The following is a 27,128-nucleotide window of genomic DNA, read 5'->3' as shown; positions in this document are numbered from 1 at the left end:
TCGGGTGGTGGATGGCACCCGGCGGAGAGCTGTGTGAAGGAGTGGGAGGATGTTAACCGAGTGTGTACGTAACTCTCACAGTTTGTTTGAGCGAGAGGGTAAATAGTTTGCTCCTCAGGACTACGAAGGCTGAAAATATGATTACTGGCTGTGAAAAACCCTTGTCCATTTGTCTAATTATTTCTTTCCTTTCCCTTTAAAGGTTTTTTTGTGGGTCATAAAAGTTTGCTGTAATAAACAGCTCCCTATGCTGTAAGAGTTATTCTTAATTAGCAGGTTTCTTCATGACCTGCTAATTACATCAGTAATCCATGCAAGTGGTGGGCTCATTTTGAAATCAACATATAGTCAAATTTGACCCTGTTTATTTTATTAACAAATGTTACTGAACTTATTGTGCATGATTCATCACTTTATTCCCAAATGTTTTTTGCGTAATTGTTTGTTATATCTCTCTTTCTTTGTAAATCCCAACTTTCTATCCTCCTGCTATGTAAAATCCACACTTAATGAATCAGTCAATTCATATGTATAAAACCAGGTCTCACTCCCACAAACTATCCTGTTTTGCTCAGAATTTTGCTAAATTGCAGTAGTAAATTGGATTGTGAAGAGTTCATGCTGAATGTGTTTCTCTTTCTTCATGCAGCGTTAAGTCGCTCTGCAATGCCATTTGGTCTGATGCGGAGGGAGTTGGCATGCGAGGGTTACCCCATCGAGCTCCGCTGCCCCGGCAGTGATGTCATCATGATCGAGACAGCCAACTACGGTCGCACGGATGACAAGATCTGTGACGCCGACCCCTTTCAGATGGAGAATGTACAGTGCTACCTGCCAGACGCCTTCAAAATCATGTCACAAAGGTACATCAGAGCAGTGTTCCTTTTTAGTGTCTATTTTAGTCGTAGTTTTTGTCTTTCGATGACCAAAATTCCTTTAAATTTCATAAATAGTTTGTCAGATTCATTTTAGTTTTCTTTTCTTTGAATAGTGGCAGCCTACAAAGATGACATTTCATCACGATAACAAGTGTAACAGAGCTAAAAAAGACTATTCTATTCTATTCTATTCTATTCTATTCAATAACTATCACACTTCCATTCAACATAATATTGGGGTCAGTGTATGTATGTGTATTAAATTTTCAAAAAAATAATAATTTTAAGTGCTGTTCTTTTGAAGTTTCTATTCGCCGAAAAAATTTATTATGGTTTCCATAATAATAATAATAATTAATTATTAGACTGTTTTCAACATTGATAATACTAATGAAATGTTTCTTGAGCAGCAAATCAGCATATTATAATGATTTCTGAAGGATCATGTGACTCTGAAAACTGGAGTAATAATGCTGAAAATTCATCAGGATAAATTACACTTATATCAAAATTGAAAGTATTTTATAATCATAATATTTCACAATATTGATGTTTTCATTGTATTTTTGTTCAAATAAATACAGACTTGGTGAGCATAAGTCACTTACATTAAAAAAAATCCTGCTGATCCCAAACGTTTGAACAGTAAATGTGTATCGTAATCAACATTGCATTTTAATTAAAACCTTTCTGATTATCATCATGATGCATATTTTTGGTCTTTCTTGTCTTCGTTATGGGGGGTTTTCAACATTAACACTGCATAGGAGCGAAAGGGTGGTATAAATGTTACAAATGACTCTGACTGTTCATGTCACTGTTTTGTTTTGCGTGCACTGTGTATTCCAGAGTGTATTGATACGGTTGAGTGGTTAAGTGACTGTTTAGTGTGTGTTTGAATAATGTGTGTATAACCGTGTGTGTGTGTATGTGTGCGTGTGTTTGTGTGTGCACCCCGCCTGCAGTTGCAGTCCCTGTCTGTGCTCAGCATTTGCTTCCTCCGAGACGAGATCAATGATTCCCTCTTCTAGCTATCCATCAGCCTTGTAATAGAGAAAGAGAGAGAGAAAGAGAGAGAGAGAGAGAGAAAAAGAAGGAACCGAGGAGGCATGTGGGAGGGATGAGTAGATTGAGAGAGGGATTGGACTGGGAATGACGCTGCACTAGTAGAGAGATGATGAGGGGATATATAGAAAGAGGGATTTGAAAAGAGAAGTGTCTCTGCATCTGTTTGAGGCAGAATAAATCTTTACCGTGGTAGATCTGTGTTTGCATTTTATACCGATAACAGCCCTGCATTCATACATTTATCTGCTCTAGTCAGAGGCAATAGCCCTAAGTAGGTTTTAGCTGGAGGAATAGTTTGCTGCCTCCGAACCCCTCCGACTGACGCGATCTGTCACATGATCACATCGGGTGAGAAATTATTACCGTGCTTGCCAAGGCTCATGCTTAGGACCAGATATTTGACAAACCCCTAACCCTGAGTGTTACATTTTTGACACGCAGCCTGTGCCACAGCCTTTGTGCTACAAACCTGAATCACAGTTGGAGTTATGTGTCTCTTTGAGAAGAGTTTGATATTACTTTTCTAAGCTATCAGGGTTGCGATCGGTTTTAGACAAAGACAGAAGGTGCGTCCGAAATCGCATACTGTTTTGAGTAGGTATTACATTTGAATTTGAAATTACTTCACAACTGTTAAAATTACATTCTATATAGTGTGAATATGGGTAGTATGAATGAAATTCGAACATGGCCTACTACATCTGCCATGTTGTTACTGTCACATGACCTACAAGCATCAGTTGTGTCATTTTACTGCCATTCATAAATCCTCTTCCGTGGCCTTATTTCGACTACTCTTTTTTGAATACTATGAATTCAGACATACTACTCGCCTCACATACTGTTTTTCACATACTATATAGTAGGGAAGTATGCGATTTTAGGCGCAGTGAGTGACTTCAACAGTTTACAGTCACCTAGAATGATGCTACAAAATACACTCAGAACAGCATTACAATCATTTAAGTAGTGGTCAAGCAGTATGTAAAGATTTAATTCTGCAAACCTTGCAAACTTCCAGTTATTTGATCGCAATGCATGCGCATCTCTGACTTACTTATGTTGTGTAGCGTGTAGTGTCTGTCCAAAGGCCGCATGAATGGGAAATGGTCAAGAGAGCAACTTTAGATCCTAAATATTAAACCATTCTGGCTGCTATGTCATGATAATATGTTCTCTTTTGTATAAATAGTGTTACATGGGGTTTATTTAATAAAATGTCCTTACAGTGTTTACATAGCTTTTCTATTCTTTATTAAATTTTAGTTTATGATTTATTTTATTTTTTTATGTAATATATTCCTGTGTTGGCAAAGCTGAATTTTCAGCATCATTACTCTAATCTTCATTGTGACATGATCCTTCAGAAATCATTCTAGTATGCTGCTTTGGTGCTCAAGAAACATTTCTGATTATTATCAATGTTGAAAACAAATGTGCTGCTTAATATTTTTTGTGGAAACCATAATACATTTGTTTTCAGGATTCCTTGATGTACAGAAATGTCAAAATAACAGCATTTATTTGAAACAGAAATCTTTTGTAAGATTAAACATGATTTTATTGTCAACTTCTGTCAGTATATTTTCAAGTGTTCAGTATATTTCTATCAGTATATTTTCCAGTTTCCATGGTCAACTGCTATAGAATTAGAACCTGAGTGTGGTTAACAGGTCTCATAGAAAGAGAAAAATTGGTTGCCGCTGAAATACTTCAACATTAAATGTGTCTCATTTTGAAGGCCGTGCACTCGGGAGGTCAGTTTTCGGCCATTTACATCACTGAGTCTAATTTCAGAAAAGTGACCATTATAAAATTGACAGTTATTCCTCACAAGGCGTAAATTATTGTAATTTGTTCATACTTTGGAATGTATTGGTTGCTTTCCTGAAATAAGACAGCCTTAATTATATATGCAGCGGACAAATGTGACCTCATGAGGGTGCAGCCTTGAAAACGAGACACAGTGAATGGCTGCGATACAAAAGACCTCAGTAGGAGGCAACACAAACAGAAATACACATGGAAAAAACCTCATTTTGTTTTAGAGAAAAGTGACTTGTGCAGGTGTAGTGTGCAAACTCAGAATACCTCAGTTAAAAAATGTGTGTGTGTGTGTACAGGTTTATATATCCTGGTGGGGACTTAAACCTGAATACACACAGACTCATTGGGGACTCTCACGGTGGGGACCTAAATTGAGGTCCCCATGGGTACAAAAGCTTATACATCATACAGAATGAGTTTTTTTTTTTTTTTTTTTTTGGAGAAAGTAAAAATGCAGAAAATTTCCTGTAAGGGGTTGGTTTAGGTGTAGGGTTGGGGTAGGGCGATAGAAAATACGGTTTGCACCGAAAATACAGTGGCAGAAACGGCCTTCCATACATAAAAGCCCATTCACTTGAGAAAATATAAAAACTAGATCCTTCTGTTGACTAATGGAATGATCGTTGACTTTGCTTTTAATAAACACCTATATTTCTCTCTCTTGTCTTTTCAGGTGTAATAATCGGACTCAATGTGTGGTGGTGGCTGGTTCTGATGTTTTTCCTGACCCCTGTCCAGGAACCTACAAGTACCTGGAGATCCAGTATGAATGTGTGCCATACAGTGAGTAACGACACAGACACCCCATCCCAACAGCCCCACCCCCTCACCTCTCTTGCCCCGCCCCCTTCACCTACCCACCCCACCCCCCACCTAAACCCCGCCCCCTCAACCAGCTACTGCCATCCACACACACAAACAGACTCACTCACGCTCAGTCACGCACACACACACTCACGAGTGCGTTCTCTCCTTCACGCACATACACGCTCTCTCTCTTTCTAACACTCACACACACACACACGCTCTCTCTCTCACACTTTAAACGTTTTTTTTTTCCATCGACAGTGCGACGTTCCAGAGGCTGAGGGAGATTTTCACATCGGGGTGGTGCTCCGTACACAAACAAACACACGAACGTGGGGTAGATAAGCATTCAATATCCCCAGCGCTGTGCAGACTCAGCCTTTATTGGTGATCGTAAGCACACAAACACACTTGTGCACAGCCTCACACAGTAACAAAATGACCCCGAGGGTGCTTTATCTGGCATTAAACACCTTTACCTCCCCTCTGACAGACAATCAAAATGAAAATTGGGCCGCGGCGAAGCTGCGAGAGCGAGGCGGCAAGCCACGTGCGTGCGTTGCACAATGGGAATGTTAACACAAACCTCAAATTTATTTCAGAACGCACGACCCAAAGTCACACACATGCTAATATTCCCATGGCAACACTCGGCTTTCCGCGTCGCTCGCAAATGAGAGGCAGTGTATGAATTTCCAGCGAGTTCGGGAGCCGGGCTCATGTGAAAATCTCCCGTCAGGCGGTACCCCCTCCTCCCCCTCATGAGCGCCAACTTTACGTGTGCAGGTGGTCCAGACGGGGCCGTGACTCAGCGGAGGGTGGGTCTGTGGGGCTTTAGGGGGGTAGTTTGGTGTTGGGGGGAAGTTAATGGGTTTTGCTGTGAGCGGGAAGGGGGTTATTAACTCTAATCTATAATCCTGGGGTCAGTTTCTCTGCTCTTCCCACAGGAAATAAAGAGGATGGACTACAACCCGCCAGTCCGCTCTGCCCGCTAATCCTCCTTTCTCTCTTTTTTTTTTTTCAGCGTTCTGCTTTCTTCATGTGCTCTTCTCATTCGTAATCACTCTTCTGACAGTTTGATTTCTTGTCCAGACTTTTCTTTTTACACAGTTGTGTTTTTGTTCTTTGTTTCTCTTTTGATTCACCTGCTGAATTCTCCTTTTCTTTGTCTCACACATGCACACGGTCTTTAGCCTTCATCTCTTTTCTTTTCCCTTTGACATGCTTTTATTCGATCTCCACCATCACTTCCATTTTTATTTTTTTTTTTCTGTCTCTTTCTCTTTCTTTTGCAGGTGTTGGGAGGTGTCCAGAAGAGTTGAGCATTTATCTTTAAAGCTCTCCAACTCTTTCTCTCTCTCACACATTCACACACACACACACTTGTACAAAATGAACCAGACTCTTCAGCCCACACTCTTTGACCACCTTTGCTCAGCGGCCGTAATCCTCAATCCGCTTCCACACAAACACATCAAAACACACAGTGCAAATACTATTCCTTGCTTTCCTCTTTTGGGTGCTTAGCGAGACTCAGATTTACTTCAGAGGCAGCGGCTAATCTCTCCCTCTCTCTCAAAGACTCAATGTCTTGCTTTGTTATTTCGTATTTTAATAGTATTCTGCAGTTTTGTCTGTGTTTACAGAATTTCATCTCTTTTGCGTCATTATTTTGACAATGTTTTGTTTATTTTAACAGTGTTTTATTATCTTGTCTTTTGTTTTCTATCTTTGTTATTGTCACAACTTTGTGTTTATTTTTTTCATGTATTGGTAGATTGATTTGTTTTGACAATTTTGTTATTTTAACTTTTTTTTATTTTGTCTTAATTGGTTTTAACATTATTTTGTCTTGCTTTTGACTGCATTTTATTTGTTTTGCATTATTTTGGCAGCATTTCATTATTTGCTCTTCGGTGTTTTGTTTCATCAGGAAAATTTTGTTTTAACACTTAATTTCACAGAACTTTATTATTTTGTCTTCACTTCATTTAATTTTGATATAGTAGCCTATGTTTCTTTTTTATATTTGATCAATATTTTAATTATTTCATCTTTATTTTTTCAGCATTACTAAATTATTTTGTTTCATTATTATTTTAGCAATATTTAGTATATTAGTATATTAGACACTTTCCAACAGGTTGTTTTTTTTGATGGAGTACAGTAAGCGTATAGGGCAGGCTAGTTTGCGCCTGCTAAGTCGGTGCGTTAGCATGACATATGTTGGCGAGCGGCAGGTGAGTCACAGCTGAAACGCTTGCACGCCTCACCACTCTGCTCACCGCTTCATTTAGCCTGTCACAGTTATTTTCCTCTTTTTTTTTTTTTTTCTTGCTCCCCAGTCGCCATCTCTAGCATGTTGGTTTGAAATAGCGTCGTGCGCAGAGGTGAGAGGATGCGTGATTAACTAGCTGCTGACTTGCATTTTATCTCCTATTTTTAAAAACTTTGTTTATGGTGTTTGAGGAATAGAGAGGCGAGGAAAATTGGGACCTGATTCCTCCATGATGAAAAGTTCTCGCTGTCTGAAGTGACAAAGAAGAGCCAATTATCGGAATCCTCCGTCAGTCGCGTCTCCCCTGAGGGACTGTGGGCACGGAAGGGACACGCTCCTCTCTGGGCTCCACATGTTGTTGGCTAGCGTGCCGGAATAAATAGAAACGTGCCTCAATTATATCCAGACATCCCGCCCCTCAAACGCCGAACCAATTCGGCCATTTTTAATTACCGGGGGATGGTGGCATCGCTCGGGCCTCTGTGGAGATTTGTCGAGATTAATTGAATTTACTGCGCCTAATTGCTCTGATAATGCCCCATCTTTCACGGCTGCTGGAGAACACGTTCCGCACGGTTATTGGCATGTTTACTGCTGACATATGTCCATTTGTTTGTTTATTTAATATGTAAGGATGGAGGAATAAGGGCTACTGACAGACTCCTGTTTGTGCGCAAGCCTCCATGATAACAGCCACATGAGACAGAACGGCGACAGATTCAGCCAAACTGTCTTACACGCACACACACACACACACAAATTTAAAGACAGAGTCAGTATACCCACCAACACACACACATACACACACTCGTTCGCGCACAACCGCAGCCAACATGTCAAAGTCGGGTGCTGAGCGCCAGCAGGAGTCAAACTTTCTGGCCCCCATATCCACAGAGCTCAGTGTCTCCGAGGAAATGACAAACAGGCAGCTCTGCTCCAAACAGCGGCCCATAAAGACAAACAGCAGCGCCTGACTCAGTCAGCGGAGACTAGCTCGAACTCCATACAGCCTGAGGCCATGTTGGCCAAGAAGCATTAATGCATCCACGACCTCTGTAATACGTCCTCATTTGCTCTTGTGGCACCAATCTGTTTAGTCCAGTCGCTTGGCATCTCTCCTCGGTGTCCGGTGTCGTTTTGCATTATATAGCAAGACCGCACGCACTTGATACTTGCGCTAGCTTATCTGATAACCTTAGCCAGGTCAAGAAAAGGCAATTAGATGCATTTAAAGGAACGTCGTCTTAGGTTAGTCTTCACAATAGGCGACTTATGGGCTCAAATGGAGCAGCGGCCAATCAAACTGACTATTGCCTTGGTGCTTTAAGAGTAATGTCGTGGTCACGTCATGCCAGAATCACAGTAATTACCAGATGACAATTACTCTGTGCTGTTCACGTCTTCGGAATCAGACATTATTCATTTCTATGGCAATGCACTTCCTGACAAAATGTGGAGTGGGTGGCTACTCAGCCCTTTAATGCTAAAATAAACCATATTTAATATCTGCGATTTATTTATTTATTTGTAAACTTTTGCATTATTATATTATTTATAATAATTATAATTAAATATATTAATTAAAAGTCAACACACAGTCAACTCTTTAATGCACAAAGAATATTTAATATCTGCAATTTATTATTATTATTTTAAACTTTGCATTATTATATTATTTATATTAATTACAATTAATTATATTACTTAAAAGCATAATTATGTAGAAATAACTAAAGTCAACTATTTTATACTAAAAGAAAACTATATTTAATTATTATATTAAATTGTATTTAATTATATTTAATGTATCTTTATTTTAGAAAACATTGCATTATTATTATTATTACAGTTCAATTATATTAACTACATAAACTTGTCAGTGTTCATTTGTAAGACTATAAGTTTGTAAAAAATAATTCTGTGTGTAATAATAACAATAATAATAATAATTTTTATGTTTGACATTTGGAATTGGATAATTGTAAACGGTTATTTAACAATGACCCTAATATGTATTTTAAAACATTTATTCAAAAGGTTTCACTATCAACATGATCCACTAATAACCACAAAGAAATACATTTTCTCACTTGGAAATAAATTCCACTTGTTTTATGTTATGTATGTATGCAGTTGTTTATATTCAGTGCACATCCTGACTGCATTTGCTTGTTTTATTTTAGCCTCATAAATCCTTAGAATATTTTTTTCTAAAGATGTAAATGTGAGAGAAAATATTTTAGTGGCATTCCAGTCCAAACTCTTCAGGAAGTGTTAAACAGTGGGAGTATGTATGAGCACTAGGTGTTTTGGTGTAATTTGGTCTTTGTGAGAGAGAGACGGAGAGCTTTGAAACGCCGCAGCTGAGAGTCATTAATATGTATTAGGCCTACATAATTCGTGAATCTCATGAATGTGCGTGGAGTGACATGCGCAAACAGTTTGCCGCTGGATTCGTCTCCAACCTCTTGATGCCAGAGAAAAGCATGAGAAATGTTAGCGTGGAGACACACTCTGGTGGCGATGCGAAGCACGCGGCGTCTGCTGTCTGTGCTCCTCAGGTGTGTGTTCATTAGCGTCCCTCATTATCACATGAGTAATTGATAGCATTGCTGAGACCGCTGGGCTGAGGAGGCTCAAGGGCCACTGTACTTGTTCACCAGTGACAGGCAAATAAAGCCGGAAGCCACTGAAAGAATCAAACCAAGTCCGCATGCAGCAGCGCTTGACGTGTTTGTAATGCGCGAGTGTTTATGTTCGTGTGATTGTGTGGATGTCTGGGTCTTTTTCTCTACAGGTGGAAGAGGAAACGTGAATGAGTCAACTAACACTTTCTTTTTTCTCTTTCTCCCCACATTTCCATCATAGATTTATGAAGAAATGTTCCTGCGGTATCAATCACATTCTTGTCTATCTATCTATCTATCTATCTATCTATCTATCTATCTATCTATCTATCTATCTATCTATCTATCTATCTATCGATCGATCTATCTATCATTCTGCCATTCTATCAATTCATGTACTGTATCTGTCTATCTATCTATTGATCCTACTTTCTTTCTTTCTTTCTATTGTTCTATCGTTCCATATAATCTATCTATCTGTCTATCTATCTATCTATCTATCTATCTATCTATCTATCTATCTATCTATCTATCTATCTATCTATCTATCTATCTATCTATCTATCTATCTATCTATCTATCTATCGTTCTATCTATCGTTCTATCTATCGTTCTATCTATCTACCTATCGCTCTATCGTTCTGTCATTCTATCAATTCATGTACTGTATCTGTCTATATCTATTGATCCTACTTTCTTTCTTTCTTTCTTTCTTTCTTTCTTTCTATTGTTCTATCGTTCCATATACTGTATCTGTCTGTCTATCTATCTATCGATCGATCGATCTATCATTCTGCCATTCTATCAATTCATGTACTGTATCTGTCTATCTATCTATTGATCCTACTTTCTTTCTTTCTTTCTATTGTTCTATCGTTCCATATAATCTATCTATCTATCTATCTATCTATCTATCTATCTATCTATCTATCTATCTATCTATCTATCTATCTATCTATCTATCTATCTATCTATCTATCTATCTATCATCTATCTATCTATCTATCTATCTATCTATCTATCTATCTATCGTTCTATCTATCGTTCTATCTATCTACCTATCGTTCTGTCATTCTATCAATTCATGTACTGTATCTGTCTATAACTATTGATCCTACTTTCTTTCTTTCTTTCTTTCTTTCTTTCTTTCTTTATATTGTTCTATCGTTCCATATACTGTATCTGTCTATCTATCTATATATCTATCTATCTATCTATCTATCTATCTATCTATCTATCTATCTATCTATCTATCTATCTATCTATCTATCTATCTATCTATCTATCTATCTATCTATCTATCTATCTATCTATCTATCTATCTATCGTCCTATCATTCTTTCATTCTGTCTATCTATTCTATCTTTGTGTTTCTGTCTTCCTCACTGTCTTTCTCTCTGGCTCAAGGGGAAAAACACTTTTGGTATGACTCAAATCCAGGTCACACAGAGAGACGGCACATATGCCATGGTCCCTCAATGAAGTCTCATATGAATCACCATTGTTGAGGCATCTGTACAGAAAGAGAGAGAGAGAAAGAGAGCTTGTTCCTTCATGCAAAGACCAACGCATAATGTTCTCGTCAGATTGCATCACCCTGTTAAACAAGCGATGAAATCACACACAGAGGGATGTCTCTGTCGGCTATTTTTTTAATAAAATGAAACGCTTTGCATTAGTTCTGTAATGTCACCCTTAGGATGAATAAATTTCTGTTGGAGTTTTACAGGAAAAATACTAGAATCAAATAATTGTTATGACATTTACTTTCCTCTGTTTTGTTCTGCTGATGCAAACTCAACACTATGCTAAAGTACACTGTCAGTATATTTTATGTGACTGAATCTACAATGCCACAACAAAAAATGATACAGTTTTGATTTTGCAGTTTAAAATTAATGCAATTAAAGTAAATGCAGCAAAGAAAATACATAGACGACAATTCTTTCCAGTTTGAGTGTCCTTGCTGATTATGCAAAATGTGGTCATTTACTTATGAATCAGATTATTGATTTGTCATTTCAATGAATTGTTAAAAAAAAAAAAAAAAAACTCACTCAAAATGAAATGAGAACTGTCGCTGTATTATGTGTACTGTGCAGTTCTCTGTGTTCTTATTGACAGGTTGCTCACATGACAACATGTAGATAAAGATACATTCACAACTGGATTTTCCCTTTTGAAATACCTGCTTAAACAAGCCTACACTACCATTCAAATGCTTAGGTTTGGTAAGATGCTTATTTTTAAAGACATCTCTAATGCTCAACAAAGCTGCAAAAATATAGTAAAAACATTAATATTGTGAAACACTATTACAATTTAAATGAACTGTTTTCTTTTTTAATAGATTTTACTCCATTATTTCAGTCTTCAGTGTCAAATGATCCTTCAGAAATCATTATATTATGCTGATTTGGTGCTCAATAAACATTTCCAGTGCCAACATACCAATGAGGAAAACAGTGCTGCTTGATTTTTTTAGAAACTATGATAATTTTATTTTTTTATAGAAAGTTGAATAGAACAACATTTATTTGAAGTAGAAATCTTTAGTGTCATTTTAAACGTCTTTACTGTTACTTATAATCAATAAAAATGTATCAATAAAAATATAATTATAATAAAAAAAATAAAAACTTTTGAATGGTAGTGTAAGTTGGTTTGCTTCCTAGCCAGTCATTCCAGTCTACCAGCAAAAAAATAAAAATTTAAAAATTTAAAAAACAGAACACCTTTAAAACCAGCTCAAGGTTTGTTTTCTTTCTCTCTCTCTTTCTTTCTTTCTTTCTTACTTTCTTTCTTTCTTTCTTTCTTTCTTTTCACAGCAGAGCTGTCATTTTGTTTCCACAAAAGTACTAAAAGAACTGCTAATGGAATCGATATGGAACCGGAATCGTTAAGTGGAATCTTTAAGTAACCTAAATTCCTACTGATTCCCATTCTTAGTCCCCCTGCTCATCAGTTCTCAAATGGTGTGAGTGAGTTAGACAGTGACGGCTGCCCACTGCCTTTATACAGACAGTGTAAGTGTGTCTGTATGTGTGAGATCACTTCAAAGACCTCAACTTCAGAACCTTAAACCCTCACCGGCTCAGAAACGAGTGTCTCTTCCCCTCTCTTTTCTCCACTGATCGCTCCATCCCTCTCTCCCTCGAGATCCCCTTCTTCAGATACTCCAGTTTGTCTTTTAGGAGACACAATGGGTCTCAGGGGGAAAGACGCTGAGCTTCACACGCTGCTTGCGTGTCGCCGGCTATAGGCAGACACATGTCGCTAACACGTTAGCAGTTGCCTGAGCACTTATGTGTATCAGCCATGGGTAAGGCTAACACTGCTAGCACATCCAGATCGGCGAGACAGACAAGCTGTCACTCACTGTCACACGCTGTCTGTCTCTCTGTCATACACTTCAAAGCTGTGCTCTTACATACAAACACACGGAGTAAACTAAACCCAGAAAGAGAGAGAAACCATGCAATGGCCAAACGTGTAGTGAGTGAGGAGAACAACTGGAAAGTGCTGCTGGAAAATCCAGCTAAAACCATTAGCAGATGGTTTTATGTGCTTTGTAATTGGTCACTGATGGTCAGCAAAGGGGTTTAAATTGGACTAGATGATTGATTGGAGTGATCATACATCCTCTTTTGTCCTGCCTGGGATTTCTGAATTGCCTAAAATGTCCTGTTTTTCTGTTGACAAGCTCTCTAAAGTCCTCATACATTATGTATATCTATTTGCATTGCTTTTACCACAATTGGTTGATTAGGTACAATAACTGCATGCTATTGGTCAAACTGCTTTTCGGTCATTACCTTCGCCAAGTATGAAAAGAATAGGAAAACAAAGCCAAAACCCAGACATTTTAGGCAATTTAGAAATCCCAGCCAGGACATGCCTGGAAATAAGAGGACATATTGTCACCCTGTGGTTGGCTACAAGCTGGTGGGGTTGAGGTTTGCAAATTGTTTGTCAAAAGTCTAAAAAACAGTCTACGTAAGAGTTTCTTTCTCCTGTTTTAGATAAACCCACTCCTGTTTGGTATGTAAAAACAAATCAGACTGTTATTAGTTGCCTTACTGTATATGTCATTCAAATAATTTCTTCCTCCATGATGATGTGGTCACATTTACAAATTTTCTTGAGGGATATCCAGTCGCTTCAATAAGAATCAATGTAATCTGGAATTTCGAATGAGGGCGAAAAATGTTTCCAAGCAGATTTCACAACGGGTCCAAGTTGGTCGTGTGGATTTGCTGTAGTGACCAACAAAAAGCCACTTGGTATGAAAGTGACTTGTGTGAGCAGTGAGCATAAACAATTAACAATAAACAGTGGACCTTTTTGTGAAAATTCTCTAAGGTTATTATCTAAGGTTATCTTAATTGGGCGGTTCCTGGTAATAGTATGATGCAGTGTGGAGCAGACTTTACTCTGATAGTCAAAATTGCTGCTATATGAGACTAGCACAAGGTCAACCTGGCAAGCTAGTTAGAGTGGGCAAACTGTCTTAGTTAAACTGACCTCTTACCAGCAGCAAATCATCTACCATGTTCCCAAAACCACCTCAAACTGGGTTTTTCCAGCAGTCAGTGGAAACGAAATGTTCCTCTGTTCTGCCAACCTCTCTCTCTCTCTCTACTTTTTTTTCTTTTTCTCTGCAACTTTTTCCTTACTATAATGACGTCTCTCCTCCTCTCAGCCTGTTTCTGGTTCTCAAAAATGTACCTCAGCCAAGCCACATGGTCCCACAGACCGCAATCAGTGATTGGCAGCTGGATCTTGATGGATTCAGTAAGTAGAAGCGATAAGTGGTCAAGCTCTGTGAGAGAGAAAGAACAGCTCGCTCGCCCGATCCCAGCCGAGCCAGAACCAGCCCCTTCAGGTTCAGAGAGAAATCAGCCTTTCCATCACCTCTCTTCTATCTCTCTCTCTCTCTCTCTCTCTCCTCTTCATCACTGCATCAATCTGTCTCTTTGTTAACCCTTTTTTTTCCTCCTAACAGCTGCAGAAGACTCCAACACATTTGGAAATATATTCGAAATGGCATACTAGCATGCATCTTACTACAAAGCATATACTGTACAGGCCTATTTATTTATTTATTTGCATACTAAAAGGTTTTACATTCACATACTTGTGCATTGTACATTTTGGGCCTAAAAAATTGCCATAGCACAACCTTTGCACTAAAATTGTGGCCTGACACATTTCGCAAAGCATTAGACATGAAATATATTTTGCGTAGTAAAAAGATTTTACATTCGCATACTTGTGCATTGTACATTAGGCCTAAAAATATTTACTAACCTTGTGGCCATACTAAGAACTTGCATTGTATTATTAATTGCAGCCTGGCACATTTCGCAATATGCAACAATTTAAATAGAACTTGCGTACTTGAAACATTTGCATTCACATACTTATGCATTGCACAATTTGGGCCTAAAATTGTAATGGCAACCTTGTGGCAATGCTAAGAACTTGTGTTGTATTATGAATTGCAACCTGGTATATTTCGCAATGCACAACAATTTAAATAGAACTTGCGTAACATTTGCATTCACATTCTTGTGCTTTGTGCAATTTGGGCCTCAAATTGTTCACTATTACACAACCTTGTGGCAATGCTAAAAACTTGCAGTGTGTTTGCGAATTGTGGCCAGTGCATCGCAAATGAAATAGAACTTGCGTACTAAAAGCATTTGCATCCACATACCTAAGCATTTGACACATTTTAGGCCTGAAAATTTTCACTATAGCAGCCTTGTCGCAATGCTAACAAGTTGTGTTGAGTTTCGTTATAAATTGTGGCCTGACACATTTCGCAATGCATGACAAATAAGATAGAACTTGCATACTAGAAGAATTTACCTTCACATTCCTCTTCATTGTACATTTTGGGGCCTAAAAAATGTTCGCTATAATATAGCCTTGTGGCAATGCTAAGAACTTGCATTGCATTATGATTTGCAACAAGACACATTTCTCAACACATGACAAATGAAACGGAACTTGCATACTAGAAGCATTTAAATCCACATACTTGCACGTTTGGGGCCTAAATATAAAAAGTCAAGTCCAGTATTATGGAATACATTATTCCACACAGTGTGCTCTGTCGCCCACATCTTCGGCAAATGAGCCAGGCCATGCATTTCAGGTGGAAATTTACATACTGCGCACTGTATACATACAGCGTACTGCAAATCTAGTATGCCATTTCGAACATGCATCATGTTCTCTTTCTCACAGCAGCCCAAAGATGCAGAAGTGTGGATAGAGGAGTGACAGATGGATGGAGGGGAGAGGGGGTGAAGGAGGGGAAGCGGAGGGGGCGGAGTGCGTGTGACTGGGGGAAGTGTATGTGTGTCATGTGACAGGAAGAATGGAAGGGGTTTCGCGAAACTTTGTGAAAGCAGTTGAGGCCATTCTCCCCTCTCATTACTCACTCGAGTCATCCTCTCTGTAAAGAGCCTACATCACACTGACAGAATGACATGATTTGAGAAAGGATAGCCTTTTATTTAATCTCAATTTTCTCTTTTTTCCTGCACCTGTTTTTTCTTTCATTATCTTCACTCTCTCTCTCTCTCTTTCGCTCTTTCTTTTGCTCTCTCTGTCTTCTCTCTCTTTTTTCCGATGCTTGAATAGAAGTGGACCAAAAAGGTAAAGACCACAATGAACATAAAAACCACAGTTCGCCCCGCCCGCCCTCCTCCTCCCCCTCCTCCCCTTCCTCTTCCGTTTCCTTTCCTTCCCTCATCCCCCTCTCCTAACCCAGCACCTTGTGTAGTGCTCATGTTTGATGTTTATATCCCTCCTTCTCTCTTTCTTTCTCTCTCTCACTCGTTTTCTCTCTTCCTTTCTCTGGTTTATAACCGAACCTCCTTCCAGATTTGGTTCTTGTTTCAGATAACACCAACATGCGCCATCATACGTACGGTCCTGCATCCACGCACTAATCCCTGTGCACAGAAGACCTCATGCATGCATATCGAACGCGCACACATGCACGCAACTCTTACTTGAGGAAAAACAGCAGATCTCCACCAGCTGTCCTGCTAAAAGTTCCAATTAAGTCTATTTGAGAAATTAATAACCATCCTTTAATCTGATCACTTCTACCCCAAGGGAAACACGCTCGCCGACTAAATGCGGCACATGCACGCGTGCACGCTCTCTATTCTTTCTCTCTCGCGCATACTCGCACAAGCCACTTTACGCCGAGCGCTCCTCCGCTCTACTTTTCTGTTGGACAGGAAGTCATTTCTCCCACTAAACCCATATCCTCCGCCGACACGCGCACCCATCTGTGCAATTCCACCCTCTTTCATGAGCCATCATTTATTCATTTCTCTATTGTTTGCGATTAATTTTGTATCTGTCCTTTCAGATCCAAAGCGACTCCTCCATACTGTTTGAGACCTTTTTTTTTCTTTCAGACCCTTTTTTGTTTACGTCTTCCTTCCTTTCTACCTACCTACCTTCCTTCCTTCAGGATAACCCCTGTGTTTTCTCTGTATGTTATTTTGGATTAGAGTAACGATTTGTAGAGCTGGTAACTGCCCGACCCCCTGCCAAATGCTCTCTCCCATTTCCAGGTGCTTCAATGTCTCTCTTTACAAGCTTTCTCTTTTTCGCCACGTCACGTTCTCTCTCTTTTTCATCTGTTTCCTTTCCTCTCAGTTGAAATCCTTCCAAATTCTCATGTGTTCATCAAAAGCAGCCGCAGGTTTTCTGAGCCTACCTCAGATCCCCCCTCCACACACTTCCTCTGGTCCCTCCTCTCTAATTTGTCATCTGCCGGTGGCGTCATTCCTCTTTTTAATCCCTTCTGTTTTGTTGTCTGCTTTTGGACGCTGCTCAGTGGCGTCTGTAGCAGTCGCTCCCTCCCCGTGGTGTGTCCGCACATGTCCAAAGGGGAGGGTACGGTGGCAGTTGGCGTCTCTGTAAGATGGCTGCTTTGTAAGGCAGAGCTGGTTCCACTCACGCGGCCTCGCTCCGTGGTGCCAATCAGCTCGCAGCCTGATTCGGTTCAGCCAGCCAATCACGGAGATTTGGGGCTGCCGTACTTGATCCTCTTGCCAGTCTCTTGAGTATTCAGTTTCAAACTTTTGCAAGACTTGAACTGAGCTTGAACCAGGCATAATTCAGTCTCATATCATCTACAGCTGGCTAAATGATTTGAACGATCTGTTCCAAACCCTAGTGAGTTCTCTGGTTGATACTGTCTACATAGGCGGCTACATTTTATGCGGATTTTATTATAAATGCTGTTATTTTAGATTTTCTTTTCATCAGAATTAAAAAAATAAATAAATAAATTTCAACATTGATTATAATAAGAAATGTTTCTCTAGCAGCAAATCAGCATATTTGAGTGATTTCTGAAGGATCATGTGACACTGAAGACTGGAGAAATTATGCTGAAATTCAGCTTTGCCATCACAGGAATAAATTATATTTTAAAATATATTAAAAATATATTTATATAAAATTAAATTGTAATAATATTCCACAGGATTACTGTTTTACTATTTATTATTACTTTGGGCATTAGACATTAAAAAATCCTACCAGCCTCAATCTTTTGAATGGTAGAGTCAGTTTGTAAGTGTACACTATTAAATCGAAGCTCGAAGCTAACAAACATAGACTAAAAGCTACAGAAGACCTTAAATATGCTAAATTATTTCAGACCCCACAATGAATATGGCCAACAGGGTGTAATGTCATGCTCTCGGGCTTCTGTTTTAAATAATTTATAAATCGCAAATAGTATTAAATTCAAAATGTTAAAATCTTCCCCACTTTCACATTACCATTCAACTTTGAAGTTTGTATTCTGTGTATTGAGCCAAGAGGTCAATTTGTGACTTTAGATCCTCGACTGGTTAAACTCCTTTTCGTTATACAAACTGGCTGATCAGAGGTTAAGAAACTTGAACTTTGGTTTGCAGCAAACCTCCTTTGCATTTGATAGCATCCCCTCTCACCCACGTACGCATGGGTATGAATGGAAATGAACACGATGTCCAATGTAGTCGTACATTAACACTCACTCACACAAACCATGCAAATATTGCTTTAAAAATTTTTGACAAAGTTTACCGTTAGCATTTTTGCTAAGCTAATTACGCTAATGAACAAAAAATTCAGATAAAGAATACTTTTCAGTTCTACACAAACTCAGGTCTCTGTAATACTCAACTCTGATTGGTCAGTTGTGACATTCTTCAGTCAAATATTTTTGTATAATGATGCTAAACTGATTAATTTGACTATTTCCCAACTGATTTGACTTTTTGTAGCACTTCGTAGTCAATATTTAACATCCATTTGTTGATGTCTTAAGTAAGTAGCAGTGTTACAAGCTGAATAATGTACAGTAAGACGATCATTATCACAAAATAAACCCTGACACAATGACCAGGACCCTGTAGCAATTGACATTTCTCTCACAGAGTCCACTGCTATGGATTCTGACAGAAACGCTTTGTAAAATGTCGCCTAGATAGGCAGCTCCCCTAGAGGTTGGAACAGAGCAAATCTGTTACTTTCTGCCCATACTCTTCTCATGTGTATTTCCTGACTGCACCATTCAGAATCACGTGTGTGTGTGTGTTTATGCACCCTGTTCTGTCTCTGTTATTGTGTTAATGTCTAGTGGGAATGAGTACTAAACCTGTTCTGAGACCTGCACCTCAGTGTGAATCTTCCACTCTGCTGATACTGACATCAGTTTACACATCCTCGATGTCGGTCCTCCATTTTGTTTCCTCCCCATGGTGCTGTTGGCGAGTGTTGTGAGAGTTCTGCCCTACATTTCAGAGTGTTCTTACCTGCAATCATGCCACAGCGGACAGCCAGCCCCCCTCCCTTCCCCTCTCCCACTGCTTTATCTGTCCTCTTGCTCTGCTGCTAATTATTTTCTCTATCCTCTATCTATTTCATTAACAGTTAACAATTATTTTCATTAACAACATTGTCTTGACCACCCACCCGCCCAGTCTTTGTTTATTACCACTCGTTGGTTTAAGGATCGATTAATTGTCTGATTATGGAATCTTGGGAAGTGCCTCGATGCTGTTGTGCTCAGGGTTTGTGTTTGGTTGAGACACACCACACACACTCACACACACACATACATATACATACACACTGTTTTTCACCTCTGGGCCAGTGTTAAAGGGATAGTTCAGCTAAAAATAAAAAAGCAGTTACCTAGCAAAATACCTACGCTTCTCTTCTCCAAATGAAACTGAATAGTGACCACAGCTTTCCACTGGTCCCTAATCACTTTCATTGTATGAAAAAAAAGCACATCTTCTTTTGTGTTGCACACAAAAACGTCGGACAGGTGTTGATTTTTGTTATGTTAGCATTATTTATATACTAGAATAGCATTAATGTGTTGAATTTTATTTTTTTATATTTTCAGCTTTTATTTTAATTTTAGTGCAAGTTTTAATAATTGTATGTGCTTTTGTCAGTTTTATTACTTTTTACATTTTCTATTTAACTTAAACGTGTTTAATTGTCAATAATTTATGTACTGTTATAGTATTAAAGGGTTAGTTCACCCAAAAATGAAAATTAGCCTGTGTTGTACTCACCCTCGAGGCATCCTTGGTGTATATGACTTTCTTCTTTCAGACGAATCCAGTCAGAGTTATATAAAAAATTGTCCTGGCTATTCAAAGCGTTATCATTGCAGTCGGCGGGTGTTTCTGTTGAACAGTCCGCAAGATGTCAAATAAAGTGCACACATCCAAAATAAAACACGCCTCACATGGCTCCGGGGCATGAATAAAGGCCTCCTGTAGCGAATCCATGTGTTTTTGTAAGAAAAATATCCATATTTCAAACGTAATAAACACTTTTCTCTTAGTTCTGCTGTAGTACGCGGAAGCCGTTCCGGCGGATGACGTAGGGCGTATAAATATGCTAGTCTCACGAGTTTGTTTACAGGAGCAAAGGACACAAAGTTTCCTTACTTTACCAAAGGAAACCAGTCTCCTTTTGGCTTACATCAAAATCCTCCAACATTTTTCTTAACAAATCCTCGGTTTGTACTTCTAATTCGTGACTGGCGTTTTGTTTTGTTCTCTCTCTCCGGGTTTGTCACTAATCACGCAACGCCTTCCGCTTATGACAATTAGATGAAGTGAGAGAGATGTGTTTATTATGTTTGAAATATGGATATTTTTCTTACAAAAACGCATGGATTCGCAACAGGAGGCCTTTATTCATGGCCCGGAGCCATGTGAGGCATGTTTTATTATGGATGTGCGCGCTTTATTTGATGACATTTGGACTGTTGAATAGAAACACCCACCCACTGCAATGATAACGCTTGGAATAGCCAGGACAATTTTTAATATAACTCCAATTGGATTCGTCTGAAAGAAGAAAGTCATAGGATGCCTCGAGGGTGAGTAAATCACAGGCTAATTTTCATTTTTGAGTGAACTAACCCTTTAATTCATATTTTGAATTAGCTTTATTTTATTTTCAGTTTTCATTTTAATTTTAGTCTGTTTTGGTAATGATGTTTTGCGCTTTGGTCAATTTTATTACTTAAAAAAATATATTTTTAACTTTCAGTTTTAGTGAGTCTAATACTGCTACTCAAACTTGTTTGTTTAATTGTCAAGGCAGTTATTTATAAACTGTTATAGTAATAATTAATATTTCAAATTTGCTTTTTTATATTTTAAATTTAGTAATCTATCTATCTATCTATCTATCTATCTATCTATCTATCTATCTATCTATCTATCTATCTATCTATCTATCTATCAATTTAATTTAAGTTTTCCATGTAATCTACATTTTATTTTGCTTTATTTCAGTTACCGGAAATAGTTTTTCAATAATTTCAGTTTTAGTTAAAGATAACAACACTTGTTTCAACATGAATGTGAATAAATGAAGACAGAATTTTCATTTTTGGATGAACTATCCTTCTAAAACAGGACAACATAACAAGTATAATCTACACGCACACACATTGTCACATGACCTGGGCAGCCGCTTGGCTGGGCAGTAAGAGAGATAGGAGAGATGTGTGCGTGCGCGCGCTTGTGTGTGTGTGTATTGTTAAAGCTAAAGAGCCGAAGCGTGTGCAGGTGGTCACGAATTTCAATGAGGGTGTAATGTGATGTAATGCAGACACAGATAGACTGTTCTGGACATCGTGGCTGAGAGCAGGCCCAGGGGACAGAACGTGATCGAGAGAGAGAGCATAGAAAAGAAAAATGAATCTGTACATCGTCGTTGTCCTTTTCAGTACACATCCCTCAGGTGTACAGTTGCTACACTAACACAGCATAGTGAGTCCTAATGCAACTCCAGGTATTTTTAAACTCACAAATTCACACATAATCAAATGCACACATGCTAGTGGCATCCGTGGCTGTTTTTATCAGTGCAGCTTGCTAAAGCAAACATCACTAGTTTTATTGCTCATACTTAGGGGTAGTGATTTGGACAACCATTTAAAGGGATAGTTCACCCAAAAAAGAAATTATGTCATTATGTTGTTCCAAACATCTATGACTTTCTTCTATTTAATGCAAAATAAATGTTTGCAGAATGTTAGTAACCAAACAGGGGTGTGTTTCCCAAAAGAAACTATGTTCACAAGTTCTGTCATTACCAATAGAGTTCAGTGGAACTAATGACCATAGTTAGGTAACAGTGGTTTTGGGAAACGCACCCCAGTTCAGGTGACCACTGACTTTCTTTGCATGAGAAATAACACTGAAACATTTCTCAGGGTTTCTAATTTTTTTCTTTTTCTTTTTTTTTCTTCTGTGAACTATTCCTTTAATTCCTCTTTTATTTTTTATTTTTGCCAATAAAAATTAATAACGAGCAAAAATCACTTTTTTTCACTAGTGTTGAAAATATGTCAAATTGGCACACACAAAAAAGGGCATTAAATCAGGTGAAAATGTCACATAGACTAGATAATTTATTTTTAGAGATCAGAAAAGCCTAGCCATTTGCTGACATCATTTACTCCCACTCATATGTTGTTCCAAATCCTTACAATTTTCTTTCTACTGCAGAACACAAAGGAATATACTTGAAAAAGGGACCTCATTGACTTTCATTGTATGTCAATAAAGACACGGTGACATTTTTCAAAATATCCTCATTTATGTTCCACAGAAGAAAGTCAGTCATGCAGGTTTGGAATGATATGAGGGGGAGTGAATGATGACAGAATATTCATTTTAGTTGAACTAAGCCAGTAGGAAACCACCCAGAATAGCTTAGCAACAGTGTGGAAAAGTGCTAAAAGCCTCTCCGAAAACCCTATCAACTGTTTAGCAGTGGTTTTACATATTTCTGGGATCAAAAATGTCCTCATAATGTAGATATATTTCAATTTCAGGTCACTAACCCTGCATTACAAGAACATCACAAGTGCCCTAATGAATCAGATAGCTATATACACATAAGAAACACTATTTAATAAATAAATAAATGTGCAAACTGTAAAAAAAAAAAGAGAGAATAGAAAATATCATAGCTTATTTTGAAAATCATTACACCTATGGAAAGTCCTTGTCTGTGTATTAATCCCAATAGGAGTAGAAACATTTGTGTGTCCTGGAATTGAGTGTTGAAATATAGGAATAATTTTTGTACAGTAAGCCTATGTATTTGTGTGTGAATTTGGATACAGTATGTGTGTTTTGAAGGATGTGGATGTTATTGAGGTGAGTCTATCTGTGTGTGTTTGTGTGTATGTGTACGTGGAATAAACATAGCACATGTTTCTGTCTTGCTGCTAACCCCTTGCTGTCCAGGACACAATCTGGGAGCCCTTCTAGTCTTTATCAGATTAATCCTAATTCTCATTTCACAGGAATAACCTTTGACCCTTCGCCTTTTTCATCCCTCTCTCTGCTTCCAAGCACACAGCAACACTTTCAACAACCTTTAACGGTCTTTCTCTCTTTCTTGCTTGCATTCAGATGCACAAAACGGCAGCATTTTACACCTACCTTTCTGTCTACATCTGTCTCTCTCTCTTAAAAACACACTGAATCTCATCCACATGCTTAACACACTCGCTGACGTAAATAAGCACACAACGACCCATTCAGCTTTGAAGAGGATGCCCAGTGCCACACTGAGCTCTGCCCCCTGTTGGCAGCACTTTGTACCTGCCAGTAACAGGTGTAGGATTCAATTAAGCAGCATGTTCTCAGCAGTGAGGCCAGACAGTTAGACGCCACGGCAGGAAGGCCTGGAGGAGCCCTGACTCTCACACAAACGCACACACACCTGACTACACGCAGTAGTGGATGTAGTACATTTTCCTCCTTCATTTCTAGATTCTGCCTTACCCAAAGCTGCTTTCCACCTTCATTTTTTAGTTTTAAATACTGTCTATAAAGATTGTGAATAATTATTTCTGAGTTTAATAATTCAGGTTGGCCATCCTGCTCAGAGTGCTGCAGAGATTTCTGAGTATTGTGATAGTAGCATTACCTCAGATGTTTTTTCCTTAGTTTCAGAAAGAGTATATGAGACAATGTGTTTTGACATATGACATTAACGTGAAACGCCTAGCTTAGAATTTTATTTTGTTCATGTTGAGGTCATATCTGATTTTTGATCAGGACTTTGCTGTCTTCCCAGAGGAACTTTTACTGCTCTTGTTTTCATGCCTCGGGAGACTTAATTGAGTTCTCTGATTTATATCAACTTGTCTTGAATGTTTCTACTAAAATTGGAAGTGGAGATACTAAGAAATATTGGAGTTGATATAGAGTTCATACCTGATTGCTATATCTGATATTGCAGACAGAGGAAAGTTTTATTTCTGAGAGGTCACTTTTTCATAGCTCAGGAGACTAATTAGGGATAGTTTACCCAAAACTGAAAATGGTATAGGGATAGTTACAAAACTGTATGACTAACTTTCATCTGTGTAACATTAAAGATGATAATTTGAGATTTGTATGTATTTATTTATTTATTTTTTAATACAGTAGAAGTTAATAGTCACCAAAATGTTTGGTGTCCAACATCATCCTGGATATCTTATTTTTGTCCCATGGAAGAAAGAAAGTCATACAGGCTTGGAGAGAATATGAGAATGAATAAATTATGACAGAAGTTTAATTTAATTTTATTTTTTTTAACTGTCCGTTTAAGTTTCAATTATGGATCCATTTTCTTTTAGATCCTTAAGAGAAACAAACAAACATAAATGAGACAATTATTCATAAACAGTATCAGTATCAAGCCAAAAATTAATGTGGATAACTGAGGTATTAGATGAGAAATGTTTGAGTTGTTTTTGACTTTGTGAGATTTCTGAGGTCTTTTGTTCAAGTGAAAAGTTGAAACCCTGAACAGATGTTTCCATTTCATCTAATTGTTTTCTAGGAGACGCAAGTGAGACACAATTGAGAGATGTTTATTTCCTGAGGGTAGTTAAAGGGAACAGCAATAGTGATTATGAAAGAAGAGTAATTTGAATGAAAGTTCTGTGTGTAGGTAAATATTTGAGTGATAAAAAAGCTCATTAGCACTATGAATGGAAGCACATGAAAACCCAGCGCGTTTGGGTTTATTTAGTGTTTCATAGAGGTGGAGGTGCTAATTCACTTCTTAGTCAGGGTTTAAAAACAGTAGGGAGTTGGTTTCAGTCCTGGGTAAGTGTGACTTACCAGGACATTGTTTTTGCAGTGAACACCACAAGATATCGAGGTGAGAGCGGTTTAGTGACCTCAGCCTGGTGTAGATTGACAAGGATAATTGCACACTATATGTTGGCCATTTTTCCAATAGTTTGGTAGGACTGTGTTATAAAAATTCTTGTTTTAGAAAGAGAACGAGTTAGAGCCCAGTACACAGTAGGGAACTGAGCTGCAAGAGAGCACAGGTCAGGTTTAATGAATTCTCCCAGGTCACACTGTGTGTGTGGGAGTGTGTGTTTCCGTGGAATGAAAAGTCCCACACATATACTTGTTCCTATCTCGAGCCTCTGTAATTATCGTATTCACTATAATAAGCCCTTCTTTACATCCCTAATAGCATCAAGAAATAGAGAGCTCTAGTCTACAAGGACTTTGAGAGATAGAGCCATAGTCTTTATCTTAAATTAGGGCATGCTGAGCTGTTTGTGGACAGCAATCGCTTGAGCGTTGACAGCAGAGCAGCTGGGGCCGGTGCTGCCTGTGTGTGTGTTTGTGGGCGAGCTGCTTATATCGCCCTCCATGCAGTTGATCAGACACTTGGACGGGCTTCCGGGAGCTTTTCTGAGTGTAACCTAGATTACAGCTCCTTACATTAATACTGCATAAAGAAAGTGTTAACCCTTTGACACGGTGTGGAGTTTTCAGCCAGGGGTGCGAGGCAAAAACATTACTTCCTCCATGGACTTACACTCTATAGGAATGGTCCGTTCTAGCCTGTTCTGTTCAGTGAATGTACGTGTGACTGTTTGGGGAAAGCGTGTGCTCGTGTGTGTCTGGTGGTGTGTTGCGTTTGTCCCAATTTCTTTTGAAACTCAGGGTGCTCGTTCATTGTTTTATGGGTCACCCATATAGAGCGGGTCAATACAGTGTGTTGCCGTTCCTCTCAGGAAGGCACTGCCTCTCTGTTCTTAGATGAGTCTATTAATATTCTTTAGTTCAGAGATGGTGTTTGTCTTTGCATGATGAGAGATTTGTTTATTCCTCTTCTGCATTTTTTTCAGTGACAAATGATATAAGTAGTCTAAATCAGTATGTAAGAGGATTGTCTCTGTACTTGTTGAGAAATTGTCTGACTGAGTCTCTCATAACCAAACCTGTAGAGAACCAGTGGAATTTAGACTACTTTTCTGCCCAAAGCAAGCTGGTTTATGCTGGTTAGTGCTAGTGTTAAGATAAACATAGTCATACTGTTTAACAGCAGAACTTTGCTGGTGAAGCAAGATGACCATTATGATCTTGATTGGTAAAATGTTTGAGTTACTAAAACAGGCCATACACTCTTAAAGGGTTACTCCACCCCAAAATGAAAATTTTGTCATTAATCACTTACCCCCATGTAATTTCAAACCTGTAAAAGCTTTGTTCGTCTTCGGAACACAGTTTAAGATATTTTGGATGAAAACCGGGAGGCTTGTGACTGTCCACAATTGTGAATTCAACAATTTGTCTCCTCCGCATCACCGTAGCGCCACGAATTGTTGAATAAAGTCATTAATTTTGTTTTCTTTGCGTACAAAATGTATTCGCATAGCTTCATAATATTACGGTTGAACCACTGATGGCAGATGGACTATTCTGAAGATGTCTTTCATACTTTTCTGGGCCTTGACAGTGGTATTTACTTGGCAGTCAATGGGACAGTCAAGCTCCCGGTTTTCATCTAAAATATCTTAAATTGTGAACCGAAGACGAACAAAGCTTTTACGGGTTTAAACGACATGGAGGTAAGTGATTAAAGGGAGTAACCCTTTAAGGTGGTCAATTTGTTTTGTGTAACTTGAAACTAATTGTCATGCTACAAAAACCAGCTTGACCACCAAAGATTGAAGGATGTTTATAGTCTTGACCAATATGGTCTACCAGGGCTACAGCAGGTCTTCCAACTGGTGGTCGAGCTAATTAACCAAATCTA

General features: G+C 38.5%; 1 protein-coding gene across 2 annotated transcripts in view; it reads left to right on the top strand.

Annotated features, from left to right (window-relative positions):
- adgrl1a (adhesion G protein-coupled receptor L1a) overlaps nt 1–27,128 on the top strand; it is a 177,950-nt gene that overhangs the window by 95,918 nt on the left and 54,904 nt on the right. For both annotated transcript variants that reach the window (XM_058770095.1, XM_058770094.1), the window contains exons 3-4: nt 650–863; nt 4,447–4,556. In XM_058770095.1, the coding sequence (XP_058626078.1) occupies nt 650–863; nt 4,447–4,556 (324 nt within the window). The remainder of the gene's footprint in view (nt 1–649; nt 864–4,446; nt 4,557–27,128) is intronic.

Source organism: Onychostoma macrolepis, chromosome 03 (assembly GCF_012432095.1).
Source record: "Onychostoma macrolepis isolate SWU-2019 chromosome 03, ASM1243209v1, whole genome shotgun sequence".
Taxonomy (NCBI): domain Eukaryota; kingdom Metazoa; phylum Chordata; class Actinopteri; order Cypriniformes; family Cyprinidae; genus Onychostoma; species Onychostoma macrolepis.
This window is presented reverse-complemented; position numbering and strand designations above follow the sequence as displayed.